Source organism: Falco naumanni, chromosome 12 (assembly GCF_017639655.2).
Source record: "Falco naumanni isolate bFalNau1 chromosome 12, bFalNau1.pat, whole genome shotgun sequence".
Lineage (NCBI taxonomy): Eukaryota > Metazoa > Chordata > Aves > Falconiformes > Falconidae > Falco > Falco naumanni.
In genome coordinates this window covers 17361088-17382495 of record NC_054065.1, presented here as the reverse complement: position 1 = coordinate 17382495, position 21408 = coordinate 17361088, and the positions used below count along the sequence as shown (strand labels likewise).

At 41.9% G+C, this 21408-nt stretch overlaps 1 protein-coding gene across 5 annotated transcripts in view; it reads left to right on the top strand.

Annotated features, from left to right (window-relative positions):
- Positions 1–21408, top strand: part of EPAS1 (endothelial PAS domain protein 1) — a 115685-nt gene that overhangs the window by 79297 nt on the left and 14980 nt on the right. For 4 of the 5 annotated variants that reach the window (XM_040611936.1, XM_040611937.1, XM_040611939.1 and 1 more), the window contains exons 2-7: positions 795–985; positions 11474–11625; positions 12231–12315; positions 12635–12697; positions 12804–12922; positions 13030–13232. In XM_040611936.1, coding sequence (XP_040467870.1) covers positions 795–985; positions 11474–11625; positions 12231–12315; positions 12635–12697; positions 12804–12922; positions 13030–13232 — 813 coding nt within the window. The remainder of the gene's footprint in view (positions 1–794; positions 986–11473; positions 11626–12230; positions 12316–12634; positions 12698–12803; positions 12923–13029; positions 13233–21408) is intronic. The other variant, XM_040611940.1, reaches the window with a different exon arrangement.

Sequence of the window (21408 nt, the reverse complement as noted above, 5' to 3'; positions counted from 1 at the left end):
ATGTTAAATTTAGCTTTATGTCCCTCGGTGACTTAATTTTGCATACTTGCTTCACGAAATGTCTTCCTCTTCATTATTTCCTGCTCTTCTGTTCTCTGCAGAGTTGAAGGAGGTTGGCTGTATCAGTCATGTTACTTTGCTCAAAAAGGAATCTGTTTTCTTAGACAATGGAGAGATGGTGATTTAATCAGAATAGTTTCTATGAAGGAGGGATTTCTTGCAAGCAAGAGTATTTTCTTTCCCATTTTGTGCCCTTCATGGTCAGGAAAAGGTGGTTTTCCAGAATAGCATTGGATTAAGAGCTGAGACAGTTGCATATACACATGCAGTTGGATACCCTTTTGCTACTTTTATTTTTATGCAGGGTACAGGCATTGAGGCTCTATGATGTTGAAATATCTATGACACAGCCATATTTTTCCAGCTTTAAAATGGAATCCCAGAGTATTTTTTAAGTAAATGAATTGAGATTGAGCTTTATTTTTAGCATTTCCTGAATCCCAGGTTTGCTATTTCATTTCAGTTCTCTCACCTAAGACAGATCTTGATCCTGTTGCATGCAGCCAGGATTCAGAGGGTCTAAAGATGGACTTGTATAGAAATGAGCCCTTTCCAGCTGTGGTAGTCCTCTCATAATTCCCTTTATAAAAGGAGCAAAGAGATATTAAAGTCTGGTCAATTGATTTAAACCAGTTGACAGAATGGATTCATTACTGAGAAGAATTACTCTTGTAAATGCCTCTCAAGTTGTGAATTGCATTTGAATTTGCTTTTTCCTTTCTCTTCTCTATCAGGAGCAGTTCTGAACGGAGGAAGGAAAAATCAAGAGATGCAGCAAGATGCAGAAGAAGCAAAGAGACTGAAGTTTTCTATGAACTGGCACATGAGCTGCCTCTGCCCCACAACATCAGTTCCCACCTGGACAAGGCATCCATCATGCGCCTGGCAATCAGTTTCCTACGCACTCACAAGCTTCTGTCTTCAGGTAAGATCTGGCTAAAATAATTTGCCAGTGCTACTTGACGGCAGCTTGGTAAGATTGTACATGTTCTCTGAATGCAGCCTCCTAAAGTGAGAACGGGACACAACTGCTTGTGTTATGAGAATACAATTAAATTTAAAGATAGGTTGGTGTGGGTTTTTTTTCATCAGAATTATGTATATTTTGATTGGGTTAGAAAATCGGAGTGGTATTAGTCATATAAGGTCTTCATTACCAAAATCACAACCGGTGCAGTTTTGTCTCTCTAAAAAAAACCCAGCACTCAAAACCTTTGAATGTAGTTTATTGAGTTCTGTGTTACAAGATTTTAAGCTTTTAAGAGTTTAATTAGAATTCAAACATATGCCTTAAGCTTCCATGCTGAAACAAGTGAATTTTGATTTGGTGTGGCAAGTACGTTTGTGCCAGCACATTCAAAAGAGAGCTGGGAAGTTCTGAAGGCCCACTGCTTCGTTTGAAAGGCTTAATCGTGCTACAAGGTGGCAATGAGCAGCAGGTGGATTGTGTATGATGAGGTAGACTAAGACAGCTAAAGCAAACAACTCTTAAATACTTGACACGGATGGATTCTATGTAATCAGAACCTTGCTCATGTTGGACTCGTATGAAATGTGAACCAGTACCGTTTTCATAGCCTGTGAAAACTGGTAAAATTCACAGCATTCTTATTTTGCACCTGTATTTGAATAATCACCTCTGTGGAAATCTGTGGTTTGAGTAGCCTGTAAGATCAATGAAAACAACTGATGTTTCTGGGGGAACTTTCACATGGTGACCTATAAGTGCCAAGAATACGTTAACAAAACAATGCCTGCATTGTTTGTGAAAGGTAAACCCGAAATTTCATCTTGTCCTTCATTAATGGCAAAACTCCCAATAAGGTCACGATTGCACTTCCTTGCTTCAGAATACTGAGTCATACCATAACAATTTCTTTAATAAATGTTATTAGGAAGTATCTCATTTTGTGGATGAGTACGCTGTTAGTTGGTTGATGGTCAGTCTCAAAGATATGACAAATTCAACTCTGCTTCTGTGTGCTCTGGAATTTTTGTAGCTTTTTCGGCTTCTGCTAAGACTACTGTATAAAATGTGGGTATTTTCATCTTAGCATATAGAATGTGGTTTTAATGTCTGTGAAAAGTAAAGTTTATTTGCTGAAGAGTGTTTGGAAATAATCTCTGATTTTGTAATTAATACTCGAAGAAGTTTCAGAAATAGGTAAATGTTCTTAGATGTGCCATATACTAGGCCAATTGTTAGACACAGCTTCAGCTTTTCAAATATTTATAAGGCATGAACTAAAGACTGACACAGCATAGGAGAAGCAAACTCCTGAAGGGCTGTAACAGATAACATAAATAATGTGTCTGTGAAACTTGACATGAAATAGTTTGATGCTGTCATTGGAAAAAATACTTTTGCTCACCTGGAAACTGCTAAGATTAAAGCAAACTCTTCAAATACATCTACGTTTCCTGATAAGGGAAAAAAAATCTACAGATAAAACATTTGTCTTAGTGCTTCTGTGGTGTTAAGGCTTAAGCTTATAACATCTGATAGTGATGGCCACTCCATATATGTGTATAATATTCATACATACATGATTTTTCTGTGAGTGTGTTGGAAAAACAATGTGATTGTGTAGCTGATTTACATTTTCTTGAAGTACTGCCAGTACTCAGCAGTTAGAAAGGAATCTGGAAATGAAATGTTACAGTAGGAAGAGGCTGTGATTTAATATTTCAGGGCTTCTCTATGTTAGTTATTTGCTTAGCCTTAAATCTGATGCACTTCCCCAGTCTAAATACTACCTTAGAGTAAGTCCTCTCATTAAAATTTGTGTTGATAGTCAAATGCAGAATCGTCCATGGCTGCATCTTTAAACACTGGAGATGTAGATAAGGGTTTCAAAATCTTCAACACTTCTATTCTGAGGAACTGAACTTACGGTACTTTAAAGGGACTGATTTTCTGGAAGAGTTGGGCGTTATTTTCTGATAATGTGAATACATTGAAATGAGAGATCTCAAGCCAAAAAAAAATGTTCTGCTACTTCTGTTCTGACTATAGCTAACATTTAATTTAAATTTTATATCTTTGATTGTCAGTCTTTATAAGGACAACAGCTTTCACTAGAAGGCCATCCAATTTGATTCAAAGCAATAGAGTTTGGTACAGCTTTAGGTTCACAGATGAAGCGGTTTGCTGCTCATCACGTTTTGATGAGAGTGTGGAGCAAAATGGAACCCAGGCTTGTGTGATGCCTGTCCACACTCGTTCTCACTTTTGCTCTGGACCCTTTCAGAGCTCCAAGCAAAACTGCCCCCATTTCACGTGCATGTTTAGCAGACTGGAATTTGGTCCTTGATTCAGTGTTGCATTTGAGGAGCCTGATTTGACTGACAAGGAGCACAGGGGTTACTGTGTCGTTGAGGGGTGAACGGGGAAATGGGGAGGTGGGGGACTGCAATGTGGATGAGAAGCAAATGCCAGCCCCACCCCACAGACCCTCTCTTTGCTTTGTTGTCTTCACGGAAATAGTTTTGATTATTTGGGCTAGATATAAATATTGCCACTTAACTCCAGTTTACACTATTTAGGCTAGACACACTTAGTGTAAACTGGAGTTAAGTGGGAGTATTTGTTCTGTCGTTAATTAGGACATTAAAATAACTTACTGCATTTATAGAGATATATACGCACACAGTGTCACTAAAGTAAGCTTGCAGTGCACTTTGGAAAATGCATCAAAAGATAGCACAGAAAAAGCTGCTGCTTGATTAGCGTTTTTCTTGTTTATTATTGATTCTATCAAAACCTACTGGTACACCATATTTTATTTCATATTACTGTTTGTGGGCACAATTCTCAAACATGAAGACATCTCTTCGTTTCACGGCAATTTTGCCTGGAGCAGACAGAGCAAGGCCCTTCCCAGGACTGCATCCTCATCTTTCTGTAAACTGATGCTCCAGATGGGATTTCAGAGACTGCCACAGGCAAACTGCCAGCCTCAGTCCACTGGCAGAGTGTCTCATGCCCCTTCCTATTATTCCCTGACTCGGAATAGGGCTTTTCACTTGTGTAACTTGGGCTGTTTTACTAGCTGTGTCTGCATAATGATTATTTATCTGTCGGGAAGCCAAGACCTAGGGAAATCTATGCCCACATTCTTCCAGCAGGTGAATGGCAATGCCCATGAATCTGAGCCCTCATTGAGAGCTCTCCTGCTACGTGCCTCCGAAAATCCTGGCTTCTGGATCGCAGGGTGCACGTCTCCTGCAGGCACTGCAGGGCCCAAGCTTGGCCCTTGTATCCTATCATAATAGGAAATAGCTGGTTGTATATCTCAGAGTTCAAAAGGGTAAAAAATACCAGGTTTTGCTTTTTAAAAGTTGCTGCTTTACTTAGTAACACATTTCCCTTTGATTTTCACAGTAGGCAATTCTGTGTGGGAATGTTGGAGAGGAAGCCTTTAACATTTAGAAATGCAGGCTGTTCGTCTGACGGCCTGATTGAGATTAGTATCACAGGAAGCAACCTGAAACAATAGCTTTATAATACTGTTTCCATGTTGTGCACAGAACAGTACCTGGTATAATTGGAATGCGAAGTAGAAATATCATTTAATTATGATCATCTTAAATATTTTTCAAGATGTCTCCTAATTCCGTTGGCATAATACATTTTTGCCCTCATCACATTCAAATGTTTGGGATAAATTTAGAACTGATCTTTGTTCATTTCAAGTAATGGTTTTGATCCCATAAAGCTGCTGCTGAAAATAGCATGATGCTTATCGGTAGTGGAGCTTTTGGATTTGGGATCTCATGTCCTCTAGTATAGTCAGAAAAATTGATAGCGGTACTTGTCCCTTATTATTCTCTAGTTTAGCTGGTAAATCAGCCGAATGCTTTGGGGGGGTTAGTAGATTGCAAAAGAGAAATAACTGTGTTTTGCTAAACAATGGCTGTCTTGGTTAACAGCTGACATCGTGATAGTTGCAAAGGCTGCCTCAGATAGTCTCTTTTAGGCTGAATATGAGGAAAAGAATCCATTTTAGGAAGCCCGTGTAGGCATTAGCATGTGGTGCAAATAATTTTAAGTGTTTATTTGGACCACACTGGTGCTAAAGGCCTTACAGAACTCTTTAGTACCAGTGAGTTTCTGTGTGCCAGGACTACAGACTCTTTAGTCAGGCTAATCAGGCAAACACAATTTTATGAGCTTTCTTTAATTCCATCCCAATCGTGTGGCCACCCGGGTGTCTTTTCTGCGCAGACATCCAGCAAAGGAAACTGGATGGGAGTTGCTCCTGTGCAGGCAGACAGCAGCAGAGATGGGGAGGGAACAGGGAAGCAGACGGGAAGTTGTTTGGGAGAAGGGAGGCCACAAGGAAGCCAGTGTGAAGTTGTTTCAAGGGAGGGAGACAAGAAAGCCGGAAAGCCAGCAGGGAGGAGAAGGGAAAAAATAGCTTTTCTCTAGGCTTTTAAGGGAGAGGACAAACTGCAGGGAGAAGTGATATGGGCATTGTTTTTGAATGTCTGGACAAGCTGCATCTAATCTCAGACCATTGTGGCATAAAACAGTGCCTTAAAAATAGCATGTCTGCTTGTTTGCTTTTATTTAATTGGGAAAATAGTTTTGTGCCAACCATGCTGCTAGAAATGAGAGTGGAGCTGGGTGCCGAGTGCTGCAGCCGCTTGAAGTGATGTCCCTGTTCTGGGAAGGTGAGCCACAAGGTCCCACAGGACGCCGGCTCTGATGGGGTGCTGTGTCCTGCCATTCAACACCAATGACTGCAGGACCCGAGCAGCATCTGAATGATTCAGCTAGATACAAACTCTGCAACCAAGACAACACTAACATGAGTGTTTTCTTTATCAAGGTTGCTTGTGCGCTTGGAGATAAGAGTCCTTCAGGAAGCTTCAGATTTAAGAGTGGCTTTTTCTTGATGTATCTAAATTGAAAGCTTTTATTGAGCACATTGAAAATATCCCCTTGAACAGGATGTACTGCTCTGTCAAGACAGAAGAAAAGAAAAAGGTGGGGGGAGGGAATCAGTCACTTTCCTTTGATGGAAAACAAGAAACCAGGAAGAGACGTCTGTCTCAAAGCTGCTCTCTCTGATGCAGGATGGAACTGATGCTAGATCTTCCCTAACTTGCGTACCAGAGTCAGGCAGTTTTTACAACCCTCTTCTGAAGTGGCAGCTATAGCCTGGTGTCTCTTATGCACAATATCCAAGGAACTTTCTGCTACTTGTAGGACCAAGGATGAGTGACAAAGCCATGAAAATTCTGTGGAGGTGACAATGTGGCCTCCAGTAGAAACCCTTTTTAGCACACTCTACCTCTGAACTGACCAAAAAGGCGCCTCTGAGTCAGATCAAAGGTGTTGAGAGGAGTACAGGCTGTTTGCTAGGAGGTTGTTTATACCTGAGCAGTGATTTCTTGTAAGGAGAGCCTGATTTTTGAGCCTTCAGACTCGTTCCAAGAGGTTGGACTGAAGGAAATGAGCAAGCATTTACGGAAAAAGTGTTCTTAAACTTGGGAACAGAGCACATCCTGACAGTGGGAATTAATCAAAGCTTGTTTACAAGACCTATTTTTAGCATAAAAGGTTATCATAAACACTGCAATAAGCATTTGCCATTATAGTTCAAAGTTTCTCATTGATGAATAAATTCTACTTTGGTGGTTAAAATTTTTTTTCAAAGTAGAGCTGATTAAAAAATACCTACCAATACTGTATCAAAATTTGATGCAGACTAAGAAATACTGCCTTGGGCCAATATGAACAGTGGATGCCCCATCAAATGGGGACATGGGACACGGTTGCTGTGTTCCTGGTTCTGCCATAGCTCTGACAGGGAGGACACTCACTTTTCTGAGGCTCTCTGACGTGTTTCAGCATCTCCTGATTTCACCTAGGCAGGGATTCTCCCTCCCTTATAGCCTTGCCAGTGCTACATGAGCACAATCTTGGCTAGGATCCATAAATCTAACTCTAGTATGAACAGTAATATTATAGCACTTCATTCTGCTGAATGTGTTATTAATTTATAGTTAAACTGTCATATTTGCAGTCCACTCTGCTATACTGTTGTGGTGCCTGAACTGAGATACTCTCGTTAGTGGAGGAAAGACTGAAAAAGTGTGGAGGAAAGACTGAAAAAGTTGTTGGAAAAAAACCAGGAAATGCATCCTTATTTCAAAATTTAGTTAGCAGCTATTTTGAAAAGCAATGCTGACACACACACACACAAAAAAAAAAACAAAACAAAAACCAAAAAAACAACCAACCAACCAAAAATAACCACCAAAAAACAAAACACAAAAAAAACCCCACATCCCTAAAAATCAGGGTAAGATCTGGAACATTCTGGCAAGTCTACATGGGGTACTGCTACCCAGATAAAGTGACCTCAGACCTACTAGAAACCAAACCCCCACCTCCTTGTGCTAACATCCCATGTCCATTTAGTCCCAGCTTTCCCAAATGTTTTCCATCTGAAGCTGAATTTTGCTAGGCTAATGCTCCACTCCAGCCCCAAGGTAAACTAATGAAGCAAATTTAAAGCAAAATGGAAGACAATAGGGATTTCTGGGAGCAGCTTGCAGTAACCATGCCTTTATTTTTTTTTCTTCTGCAAAATAGACTCTTTCTAAAGCAAACCAGATTTTTGCTACTGGCAGTAACTGAATTGTTTCTGATGTATCAGTCTCCTAATGTGTGTATATCCTCTGTGTAGCTAGTGATTTTCACAGGAGAAAGGGAACAAGCTACAATGCTGTAACTGCAGCCATATGAGGGACTGCTATTTATTATTTATATTACTATAATTATACTGTTACCTGATACAAGGCATACTCAGGCCACCACAGAGATGCCCAGAGTATTTCTTTGCTGCAGACTAAGGATCTTCAGGTAGCTAATAAGCTTCAGGGGTTTAACACAGATGACACCTTCTGGGACTGTGTTTTTGCAGAGACCTGGACCCAGCAGGAGACCTGAGTGCCTTTGGTGCATTATGCTGCCGGTGGATGCTCATGGGGACAGGAAAATAGATGGGCAACAGCAGCACAGTGAGTGGCCCATGGAGGTACTTGTTACTTGCCTTCACGTGCCTGATAGTGCCTACAGCTCCCTTGATAGAGCTGCTGGGTCTTTGAAATGTGAGCATGCCTATTAAGTACCACAGGTATCTGCCTGCTCCCCTTGCTGCTGCGGCCGGGCTGCGCAGGGGGGAGGAGGGGATGCAGTGGGGTTTATCACGTTACCAGGGAAGCTGGAAGGTGTCTGCAAAACACCTTGGTCATGCCTTTGGGTTGTGTGAGCGGGGGTGTACAGCAGCACAAACCCTCTTCCCTCCAGCTGGACAAAGGTAATTTTAACAAAACAAGCTGAACTGTGATCCCACAAACCCCTGTAACCACGTGCTTTAAAGCAGACTATATCTTTAAGTGCTGTGCTCAGCTAGGACGTTAACGGTTTGAGCCTGCAGCCCTGATGTGAGTGATCCTATGTCCTCTCTAGTGCTTGTATAAGTAATATAATTTATATACATGGAAAAGCAAACTTAATCATCTGATAATACAAGTAAAGTGTTTGTCTTTCGCTGTTGGAGGCATTTAAGAATACAAATGCTTTGAATAGCCTTCCTGCCTTTGAATGGTCATGTTTTGTTAATGCAAACTTAATGAGCTGGGAAAAAAAAATGGAAAGGAGGGTCTGGGGTTACAGCTGAAAAGTCATTTTTTTCTCTGAACCCACACTTGGCTGATTGTCTTGGGCTATAGCCATGATCCCTGCTGAATAAACCATTTGTTTGCTTCCGGAAAAGTAAAAAAAGACCCTTGACATTCTTTACACAGCAGAAACAAGCTTGGGAGCAGATGGTCACTTACCTCTTTTTTTTCTTTTTTCTTTTTTTTCCCCTTCCCTAAATGTCATTATGGTCAAAGTGCGTACTATTCAAATATATTATTGTGTATTTTCTGTATTTTAAATGCTAGCTGTGATGTAATTTCCTGAATTCAGTTGCTTTGTATCGAGGAGGAACTGGCCCCTGTCTGTGTAGTTAGAACTGTAGTGCAGGGACACCAAATGATAAATCCCCAGCCTGTGCTGGTCATCAGAAGGTGTCTTCTCTTCCCTGCTACTAAACGTTCGCCTTGATAGGCAAAGGATGATAAACAAAGAGCTCCCAGTGGCTCTGGGGCCCAGTCTGTTCCACTGTTGGCAGGGTGGGTAATGGGCTGCTGCCAGGGAGGGATGTTGAGCAGGGGGAGGATGCAGCAGCCAGCATCGTTTTGGTAACCACTCATCTGTTCCAAACAGTGGCTCGGTGGGCTCTGCATTGCAAATGCTCATCCCTCTGCATTTGCTCGCTGACCATCCTTAGGCACTACCAGATGCACTTGCAGGAGGTATATAGATCAAACCCATGCCTTAATCATAACTCATTAATACTTCAAAGTAACAACCGGATTAGTTTGGCTCAGCCTCTTCCCTATCCAAAAAAATACCAAACCCAAACCACTTCCAATAATGTTTTACAAAGCAATACCCCATTCCTGCTTCTAGACTTCCAAAATGAGTATTTCAACAAGAAACGTGAAGGGAAATGATGAATGGGCTGTTTCAGGGAGGAAAAGAACAACAAAAAAAATTACTTTTCTCAACTGCTAACAGTATGTGTACTAGAGAACAAAAACTGTATGCTGAAATTGCAACATTAAACCAACAAAGAGCAGCAGCTGAGTCCCACTATTTTTGTGAATAAAGCTGATGCAATTGCAGCCAGAGCCTCTGGCCAGCAAAACCAGTGGTGGGTCCAGCCTGGAGCCCTCTTGTGCTGCCAGGGAAGGGCACAGAGAGCATCGCTGCAGCTCCTCTCACATCATCCTTGCTGCTTTGGGCTATGAAGCTCCTTTGATCTAGATGGGACTTAACCACAGCTTGGTATCTTCAGCAGTGCACAGCTGCAGTTGGTTATTCTTTATGCTGAGACAATAATGGGGTTTTACGTTTGTTCTTTTGCTTTCGGCCCCCGAATTTAGAGGCTTACCACTATGTGTATTTGCAGTGACTGATCACAAATGTGCAGGCTAACTGACAAAACTGTAAAGATAAGCTCTCCACAGCATGTCTGAGGTACACAGACCAGATGCAATATCTGCAAATAGTTTTGTAAAAAAGTAATCCCAGAAGTTTCACATAAAACACGTCAAGAAATTAATGGGCCAGCTCCTACACAGAAATTTTTTGATACTAGACATCTACAAATCCTCTCCTGCAGGCGGCTTATTCGTGGAGCTGAAACATACTCCGAAGTGTAGAAGGGAAGGCAGGAGTGCTGAGTGGGCACGTGGGTGACTGGCATCAGGAGGAGCAGCATCTCCCCCTTCCTCCCTGCTTGTGACTTTGCTTACTTAGTGCTTCCCATCGCAGGAGATGAGCAACACGGAGCACACACAACAAGAGGGCACAGCAATGCCATCAATTGTCTCCAGAGCACAGGCAGAAAGCAACAGGAAACCTTGTAACCAAAAAAAAAAAAAAAAAAAAAAAAGCTTTAAAAAATATTCTAGCACGGTCTTTAAGATTTCAGGACAACAGTGGCACATCTTTCCCAAAAATGTCTTTCCCGAAAATGGATAGGTGCACTGGGTTCATGAATCTGCGTAGGCAAACACACGGGGTGTAGGTGTAAGTGGGGCCTGAGGCTCTCCTCCTTGGGGACAGGAGGAATGTCACTGGGTGGTGAAGTGTGACAGTCGGGTGGCGTGGTGCATAGGGAGTTCTGATGGCTGCAGATGGAAAAGCAGGTATCGGTGGGATGGATCTGGTTTTCCCAGGAATATTGAGTTTTATGGGGTGAGAGATTCTCCGAAAGGATTTCAAGGGAGTGGTTTTCCCCTTTTTCTACTAAAGGCGGTGTTAACAGACGTTTCCATACGGAGTGCGGGGGTCCACACAGGAGGCACACTCCGTAGGAGCAGTACTTGAACTTCGTAGAGAACCTGACCTGATGGGAGAGTCTTTTGTTAGATGTTTGTTAGCAATGCCCAGATTTACTCACCTTCTGTAAGATTTGCCCTATACCTTGTGCCTGCTAGGAGGTACAAAGGTTGTGTGTGGCCAAAAGAATAGGCACAAAGAAGATGTGCTTCAGTTTCTAGGTATTATATAGGTGTTATGTACTAAAAACATGTCTGGCAGACACAGGCTAGGGGTGAATAGAGGGCCTGTTGCATTTGCCAAAAAGTTTAGAAAATGCCTTTCTAGTGACAAGCACATCTTTCATACACTGTTTAGAAGGCCCCGGCAGAAGGGGTTTGTGGAAAGCAAATTCTAACAGCAGAGAAATACTTTGTTGCCTTGTAACTGGATGCACTTGTGTTGAAAAAGGCTGGGTAGGGTGCTGGAGACTTTATAGGCTTTTTTTTCTTTTTTTCTCAGTATGTGCTGACACTGAGAATGAACTAGAGGCAGACCAGCAGATGGACCACTTGTACCTGAAAGCTTTGGAGGGATTTATTGCCGTGGTGACACAGGATGGAGACATGATCTTTTTGTCAGAGAATGTCAACAAATACATGGGTCTTACCCAGGTAACTTGTTCCCTAACACTTTCCTGTCTCTGTAACACAATTCCTAGAAACGAATCCTATGCCCAAATGCAGAAAAACAGCTGCCTGTCACTGCGAAAAAGACTGGAAATAAAATGTCTTATTTATCAGGCAGGCACCCTGCACACCAGACCACAGTGGGGGCTTTTCCCTCTGCCTTTTTATCAAAGTTGTAGTGTCTTTGGGGACTGCAAACTTGCCTTCCTAGGTGTTACTGTAGAGAGGAGAAAAGGCTTTTTATTCAGCTTGTGCCTTAGACTATGGGACAGAGGTGACAGAGCTTTCCTTTTAGGTCCACCCTTTTCAGCTTTGTGGATTATTTTTTTTTTCCTTCTGTGTTGAAAATAACCATTGGTGTTGACTGTTAACTGCACTGTGCAAATCCAAAACTAGGGAATTGTTCTTGGGAGAAAATAATAAGTTATGCATAGTCTAGACAAAGAGAGGGTCACAGGACTTGTGTCTGTGGGCATCCTGTCAATGCACTTTGAACGTGACCAGTTTCATCTGAATAGGTGGTATTTAAAACCAAATAACTGCTATCAGTTGCTTTTATTTGGCTAAGTGTAGTTCTTTCTTCTGCACAGGTGGAATTAACTGGACACAGCATTTTTGACTTCACTCATCCATGTGACCATGAAGAAATTCGAGAGAATCTGAGTCTGAAAAATGGTAATAATGACAATAAAAGAGTCACTGTTTGCTTTTTAAATAACCAAATGAAGTAATTAGCTAGCAGTAGAGATCTGTTAGTCAGGGTAAAGGGAATTTTCATTCTTAGAGTAATCATTAACTGTTATTCAATGCTTTGCAGGTTTGTTTTCCCAAATAATTGCTTAAATATAATAAGACTAAGAACTGTTCGTTTAATGTTTTCCTTTCATCAAGACAGACATAACGTTTTCACTTGTAGCACTTTGCAAAGATTTATGTGCTGCAAGCTAAAACATAGGTTTGAATGCACAAAGTCCTATTTAAGTTCCACTTAAAGTTTTAGGCCTGAGCTCTACAAACTGCTCTTCAATGGTCCATGCATCTTTGATGGTCTCTGCAGGTAAATCATTGGATGATTATTATTTCTGTTGAATCCTTCATGCTTGTAAGTAGAAGAAAATAAGAATCAAAACTGAGAAAACTCATTTGCCACTGTCCTCTTACAGGTCCAGGCTTTGGAAAGAAAAGCAAAGACATGTCAACTGAGCGTGACTTCTTCATGAGGATGAAATGCACTGTTACCAACAGAGGCAGAACTGTTAACCTCAAGTCTGCCATGTGGAAGGTACCATATTTGAGCCATAACAAGCAGGTTTGGTTTCACAAGACATTTTGGCATGTACAGAAATTACATTTTAAGTTTGTTTCTCATTCAAAAAATCATCATTTCAGGTTTTGCACTGCACTGGACAAGTTAAAGTGTACAACACCTGTCCTCCTCACACTCTGTGTGGGTATAAAGAGCCTCTTCTCACCTGCCTTATAATAATGTGTGAGCCTATTCAGCATCCTTCAAACATCGATATCCCCCTGGACAGCAAGACCTTCCTGAGTCGCCATAGCATGGACATGAAATTTACCTACTGTGACGACAGGTAAACTCCACTGATTTTTCCTTTTCATAGGTGTTTCTATCTTCTTGAATGAAACAAGCAGTCCCTCCAAATGTCTTCCTGTGTGGACCTGGTAAGCAAGGACTAGAAGGAAGTACAGTCTGTTACCAAGGCTGCTGTTCAGTGGCTCACCTCATCCACATCAAATCTCAATTCAGGCAAAATGGTACTCCTGCTGTGTTTCCTCCTCCTGCTGCGTGAGGAATTAAAGTTCACTGGCAGAAGATGAGGCCACTTAGAGCCATAAGCATTGTCTTCTTGGGTTTTAACAATCTGAATCGGAGTACGCAGGGTTTCTGCTCTCATTTTTTAGAAAATATCTCAAATGCCATGCCTTACGGACCTTAGTCAAGGACTGTTTTACAGTTGGTTTGCCCGGGATGGTATTATCAGTTAGTTGGGAATTACTTTATGCTCTAGATTAACTAAGAATTGCTAAGGCATCCAGAGCATCTGCAGCTCTGAATGGGGTTCTAGGCTCTTGCTCAGTGAAAAGTAAACACCTTTGCTGGTTATCTATCTGCCACTTTTAGTGGTGAATTGAATGGGAGGGGAAGATACTGAGTCAGGCAAGGAGCTGTGTCCTCCACTCCCCACACTTCCCTCTTGAGTGGAAAAAGTGGAGATCCCCCTAGACTCCACCTGTCTGATTTCCCCTGGGTCTCCATGGCATTTCATACCACCTGCCTCTTTTCCCTGTCTACATTTTGTGATAACCATTTTCCCTGCTTGCAAGTAAGCCAGAGATCCCTTCCCATGAAGTGTCTTCCTGTTCCCCATCTCCCCAGAAAGCTCTGTCTGTACTACTGTGCATTTGGTGCTTGGTGTTGCATTTTGGGTTGGTTTTTTTTCATTTATGAGGTCACCCCTGAATTTAATATGAAGTTTTCTGTCTAATGAAACTGGTCTCCTGAAATTCAGAGGAGCTCGTAATTGCTGAGGGGCTGTCAGTGGTATATAGGTATGCTCACATTTTATGCAAAAAGTCACAGGATTGAGATGTTGGGTGTTTTTTTTTTCATCCTTCAGTGTTTTTTTTTAAAACTTGTATTATGCAAGATTATTATTTTAAACAATGTGATGAAGCAACCGTATAAACTAGCAGTGTTAGCAGCTGTGGATGAAAGTGAGATTACAAGTGTGAAACTTGTGACTGACCTTCTTCTGACCTCTCTGAGAATTTTGCAGCAAGTGTGCTGTAACTGGAAATGTCCTCTGATGTAACCGCAATAAAACAGACTTCTTTTTTTTTCCATGTTAAGACTTTCAGGATAAAAATATTAAGATACCAATAGGATTTTGCTGCTGAGGAGGGAAGCAACAATATGGTAGTGACTCATTATTAAAAGCAATGTGCCTTGGAATTAGTGGGGCCATTCAGTGGCCGGGTGGAGGAGAATAACAGAGGATTTTGCTGTATTGCAGCATTCACATGTCTCTGCCAGACTTAATGCATAAGAAATTATAAATGAGAATTAGAGGAACTGTTACTATCCCATTAAAGACACACATGCGTATTTTAAAAAGAATGACATATTATGCCCTGTCTTAAATAGTGGGAATTGATTTACAGGGAAACTTTTCATGTGGCAGTGAAATACAGCAGCTTCCTCTGGAGGATTTAACTTGTAGGGAACTTCATGGTTGTTTTGTTTTGGCATTTGGTTTTGGTGGTTTTTTGAACCAGGCAACAAAACGGCACATCTTTTACTAGATAGTTTTGGTTGGATACTCCATTCATGTTTTACTGAGATTATGATAAAGCTGTAAAAAGCCAGCCAGGCCAGAGAAGGAAGAGATGTCACAAACCTTTCAGGTTCTTCCCAGCAGATCCTCCTGGCTCTCCTTTTCCTCCCAGAGGGATGCTGATTTCACTCCAACAGGCGACACATCACTAGACACATAAAAATGCAAAACACTCGGCTGTTCTTATCAAATTTGGTGCTGCTAGACAAATTGCATTGAAGGAGCAGCTTGTGCCAAGAATGTAAATCCAGGCTGAGGAGCAGAGGAGGAAAAGCAGCATGTGCCAGTCAGATGCCTAAACCCTTTTCAATGTGCTCTGGCCTGTCTGCAGCGACACAGCAGGGCTGACACAGCTCATTTCTCTGTAAGAGACTGTGTCTTTCCAGTTCAGGGCTGATATCACTGAGAGCAGCGTGCCTCCTCTACCAGGCTTCTGCAGCAATCTGAGTATCCCCTTTGGAGTTTATCTGGTGGGGATAAGTCTTCTTCCAGGGAGCATAAAGTTTTTGGTTTTGAAGCATTTGGTTAAAGAAACTAGAATTTCTGAGAAAGTACCTTAATGAATGGCAGCCATGCTAGACCTTACTAATGGAAGCATCTACCTTCCGCATGAAGCTTAACTGGGTGCAAAAGAGAGCTGTATGTGAAGCTGAAATTCAACCTTGCAGAAAATCAGGATCACATCTGTCATCTCCTTAGGAAAGCTCATGGTCTTCATCTATCACAAAGTAACATGGAAAATATAGGCTGGGTACCTTTCAGCACTTTGTGACAAAAGCTAGTTGGCTGACATGAAGTGCCTAGATTTTTTTGGCTTTTCCTCAGGAAGGGTGCAGGACAGATGCGAAATGAAGCAGGCAAGTCTGGTCATCCCTCATTTAAAATGTGTGAGACACTAGCCCATATATTTTGCTTTCTAAAAATAATTTATATATGTGGACCTATGACTTGCCAGTGGTGAGGTGGAACACGTTTGTATTCTTGAAACAGCTTTTGCAAGGTAATCAGCCTGCAAAGAAACGTTTGTGAGATATATATAATAAAAATAGGTTGTTCTGTTCAATGCCTTCTTCAGCCGTGCCTGGAGAGTGATTTAAAAACGTTCCCTTGTTCCACTTATCTTGGCTAAGTGGTTTACAGGAAGGATTATTTTAGCCGTAATACGGAAATGCTGATCAGTGGTACAATTCAGTAATCCAAGTAAGGATTTAGTTCAGCTGCACAATGCTTTTGTGTTGGGGAAGATTGCCAGTGAGGGTGTTTCAGTCAGAAAAAAAAGGCAAGTCTTTGTATGGAGGCAGTTTTCTTACCTTGGTGGTATAGCTGATGCTTGGCATTACCTTCTTGTGCAGGGCCATGGGGGTGACGGGTAGATAGAAATAGTGGCAATAAGTTTCTGCGATGGAAAAATCCACAAAACGAAAGTGAAAGTTGTATCTGAATTTGACAGAAAACCCCAAAACTACTTCAGGCGCCCCAGCACATGCAGTCTCAGCCTTTACGTTCATGCGTACCAAAGGAAAAACCATATGCAGGGTTTTGGTGGGGAACAGGGTTTTGAAAGCAGGGAGGGTGATGTGGCATTGTAGGTGGTGCTGGCTTTTCACTTGCACCCCTGCGACCACCCTGGGGTGCTGGGGAGGGGAGAGGGAAGCGCTCTTTGCCCGTAATTGCTGTGGGTAGCATGCATGAGGGAAGAGGATAGGGAAACAAATCTGTTCTGCACAGCGTGAGATGTGCAGGCAGCAGCTCCAGAGGCTGCATCACAAACCAGTTCCCTGGCGCTGGCACACTGAAAAGCATATGTTCTCCATTACTTTGAAGGCATGGCTTGCTTTGGGGTATTGTATGCTCCTGGTTACAGGAAACCCAATTAGTTATACTCTTTTCTGCTTTTTCTTGATTGGAACATTTCAATGGAAGAGTTGAAGAAGAAAAAGGAGCAATGGAGGATGTAGGATGCTTCAGAACAGGACGGTGTTGGCTCCAGTTAGGTTTCTCCTGATAGAAGTGTACGTGTGAGATCCAGGCTGTGCCCAGCTGAGAGGAAACAGAGTTGTATTGTGCTTCTAGTTATGTCCCTGTGAAACAGAAATATGCAGGCACAGGACCTTAGAAGAGGATTTAAGTCATTTTACCATCTGACCTATATCTGGGGAATATTTTCGAATTAGGTGAGAATGCAAATAAGCATTTGAAGGGACCTCCTGTCCCTCTGTTCCCTGTTCAGGGGGGAAATGCAGTATGGCAACAACAGTGAAGTGATGATATCTGAAGCAAAGATCCACATTTGGCAAAACTGGCTTTTGGTATATGTCACATTTCAGAAAAAAGCATGACCAATTACTTCTGTTAATAACAAAACTTTGATTTAGATAGACCAATTGAGTTGGAGAGACAGGATCCTGGTCAAGTTTTTCATGTACCCATCTAGCTTTTTTGCCTAGCAGGGCAGTTACACCTGACCAGGCCAGCCATCCCTCTGAGGAGTGGGCAGGGGTCCCAGGATTTTGCATTTTATTCTTTTCATGGCCCTGGGTTAGAGTAGAAGAAGCCATAATTATTTTTGAGAGGAAGTGTGGGTTCTTGGCAGGATGGCCACACTGCCCTGTTGCCTGCTCCAGCAGCCTGGCAGTGCGTTACCCCAGGCATAATGGCTGTGTTGGGCTTCCCCCCCCCCCCCCCCCCCCCCCCTTCGTTCTGCTTAAAGTATAATTTTGTTTGTTTGTTCCCGTCAAGACCAATTTAACTTCAATAACTTGGTAACAGTTTGAATACAGAAAGACTTTGTTAAGAGATCCACACCCTCACACACACAGTCCACACACAGCCCGATGAATACACACCCAGCTATTTTTCTATGAGCAGTAAACATTACAGCCCTCCTTCACAAAGAGCCTGACTTCTCAGTCCTGATGGTTCTTATGATACAATTTTAACTCAAGAAATGGTATACAATAAAAAGCTTTGTGCTCCTATAAAGAGACAGAAAAGCCCAATTTTAAGAAAAACCAAAACACTCGAAATAGCTCATCTCGTAGGAGATGTAGCCTTTGAAGCAGTGAGCTTTGTTGCTTTGCCACGTCTCCAAGAGAGAAAGTAGAGTCAAGTTGTACAAATAGAGAAACAGGATTCAGATCACTTGTTTCTCCATTGTGTACCCTAAGCATAAAACTTTGCCTTTGCTCCACATCCCAAGAAATGGGTATATTAAGAGAAACTGCTCAAAAAGCAGTTAAGTAGTGGTAGTTGGGAGATGTGCTATTGCAGAGGACTACTGCCCGCTCTTGACTGCGTTCTCTGAGAACCTCAGCACATCATGGTGACAAGTTTAGCTCACAATACTGAAGTGTCAGTCTGGCAAAATTAAGAATCCCCAAAAAGTATTTTGTGTTTTCAGAAATGAGTGCTTAATGGGAGAATAAACAGCCTGTCAGCTCACCTGTTGTCTTCAACAAAAATTGTTATTATCGCTCTAATTAGTACCAATTTAGGCTTTACAAATGCAAAGGAAACACAAAGCCTACCATGGCAGGAATGCCATCCAAACCACCACACAGTTTGTTTTCCAATTTTGTCATTCCACAGCTTGCACAAAGCAATTTTCTGTCTGGTGTCTAAGCAAAAGTAGAAGTCCAGTGTTCTGGACTCAGTTGTGGGTTTTTTTGTAAATGACCCTTTGGTCCCATGGGGTATATCGATTTCTGTGACTCTTTTTAGTTATGTACTCCTCTTCCTCCTCATCGCTCCTTAGGATGCTTTTTCCTTGGCACTTAGTCCTCTGTGTATTCACTTGGCATTTTGCATTGCTAAAAGGCTCCTGTAGAAAGCAGGCAGAATTTGGAGGATGCACCTCACTGGCAAACCTCAAAGTGACCTCAAGTGAGGTCAGTGTGGGGACCTTTGCAGAAGCACTCGCTGCCTCCTGGCCCAGGTGCTGTTCAGGCTCTCGGCCGTGGCCAGTCTTCATCCACAAACGTCTCGGGACGGGTGTGATGGAGATGGGGAGAGCTGCCTGCCTCGGCCATGGTGCGTGATGCAGCATGGAACTGGCTGATCTGATTTCCAGCCCTGCACTGCCTGCAGCCCCTGAGATTTTTTTTAAGCTTTTCAGAGTCAGCAGCACCAGAGGAGGAATAAAGGAGGGTGTAATCTGCTGATTCATGCACCCAAAACCAGTGCTGCTAACAATTTTTAGAGAGAGGGTGTTTGTTATAAAATAGTGGCATTTAAAAATGTGTCTAGGAAACACTTTCAGCCCATTTTTAGGCTTTTTTTAGGCTGGGAGAAAGAAACAGTCTATAATTCCTTTTAAAAATAATTTTACTTCCAGGAGCGTTTAAAAAGAAATGTAATGAATCTGAATAGTGGTAACAGATTAACAAATCAGTTGACAGGGACTTAGAGGCTGTTTAAATTTTTTTCTTTTTTTTTAAAGTAACTTTTAAAATAATTACTCTTGACTAGTATTTCACTGTTATCGGGCACAGGTCAGAATGTGGCGAATGTTATGGGGTTTGTGGGTGATTCTTTGATATCTTATTTTTATCTTGCTGTATACTTTTTTGGCTTGTTGAAGTAAAAAGTTATCAACCCGCTTGCTGACTTTCAACCAAGATTACATTAAATCTGATTAAATTCAACATTGCCACAGCAGGACTGTACCACAAGTCATTCTGTGCTGTGGAATGACAAGAAGAGTAATTTTATAGTGAGGGCGCTCCTTATGAAAGCGAGGAGCAGTTTGAAAGGGGAATTACAGGATTGGAATAGAAAATTTTGCACAGAGATTGCAGTGCCTGTACAATAAGTGTTACGAGTCCCTCAGCTTGCTGTAACGCATAGTTTTTGTTTGCTCTCTCAGTTCCACTGTTGGCACCCATGAAGGCTGTAATGCGGTTTTGGATTTGCATTGGCGCTGCTGGGTACATGATGCTTCTTTTTTTTCCATTATCTTTATTTCCTTTTCCTTCTCCCTGCTCAACCCCTACTTGGCTCACAGTCTGGATTAAGAACAAATCCTCAGCTTCCCGAATTTTAAAAGCCTTCCCCTTGTGATGAGCTCCAAAGTAACCGGGTTGGTTTTATGATACTATGCCATTATATAACGAGAGACCATACTTTCTGTTTTTAAAGACTGTATATTTACACTGGTCTTGGCAAAAGCGTCTGGCCACTTACACCAGTATGTCCCAGCTGACTGCATAAAGGCAAGCAGCAACTGTGTTTTGGGAGCCTTACTTGTATTAGGGCTCCTTCTGTGTTTGTTGTTTTCTCCTGACGGTTCAGCTCTGACGACCAACTCATTATGAGAACTACTGCTTTTATTAAAAAAGAAAAAGCAATTGTGGTTTCAGATAAAAGTTACAGATTTGACTGGGGTGCAATTTACAATCTCAGAAGCTTGTCAGTGATAAGAGTCAAAAAAGCAACTCTTTGAAACCTGATTCAAGAATTTTCCCTTTGCCAGTCTAACTGTAAGCATAGATAAAACTGTAAACATAAACAGAAGAGTACATCTTTGAGGGGAACCAAATAAGACCAATTACACTCTTTGGTTAACTAGACCATTATATGTCTAGGTTCATTCTATGGAAATTAGGACAGTGAGCAGTTTTCAGAGTGACAACACCAAGGTGTCCCAGGGGTATGAGCTGTACAGTTCTGTGGAGGCGAGGGAAAAGCTGACTCAATGCCTTGGCGCTCAAACCATACACAAAATAGCTCCATCTTATGTGTCTTCCTTGCTGGAGGGGTACCCAGGAGATGAATGCCATGCTCTTGCTCTGTTTGTTTTACAATATTTACATGTCTGTCTTGTAAAGACATGCTTGTGTCTGGAGGGCTGGGCCAAGGCTGTCCTTCCAGGGAGTGCACAAACCTGAGGATGTGTCTCTTAAAAGTAGCAATGTCACTAATCAGATGTGGTGGTGGCAAATAAAGCCTTACCAAGGGACTGACTTAGAAGGTATAAAACTTGGGCTCTACCATTAACGGCAGGGGCATGCTGTAAGATGTGACCATACTGTGCTGTAAGATGTGACCATACCATTCCTTTCAAGCCTCCTGGCTTCTCAAGGTTTACGACAACTTAGCAGTTGGTTTGCAGTCATTTCTGCTGCTGCTCTCTGCTACGTTACTTAGGTTGTTACTGCAGTTCAAAAGCTAGGGAAAGGCATCCAAGAGTTGTTGACTTGGAAAACAGTGATTTTTACTTATTTTCCTGGAAGATATGATACCTTTGCTTTTGAATTATTTTTCTACTAAGTGTGTTTCCTGTAAAGTTGTGTGTGATAGTATTTCAAATTGAAATCAGGAAAAGAAAAAAATACCTTTTTGTCGATGCCCTCATTAGAGAAAATCATCTGCACAGTTTGATGACCTATTTTCATTTACTCAGGAACTTGTCAGA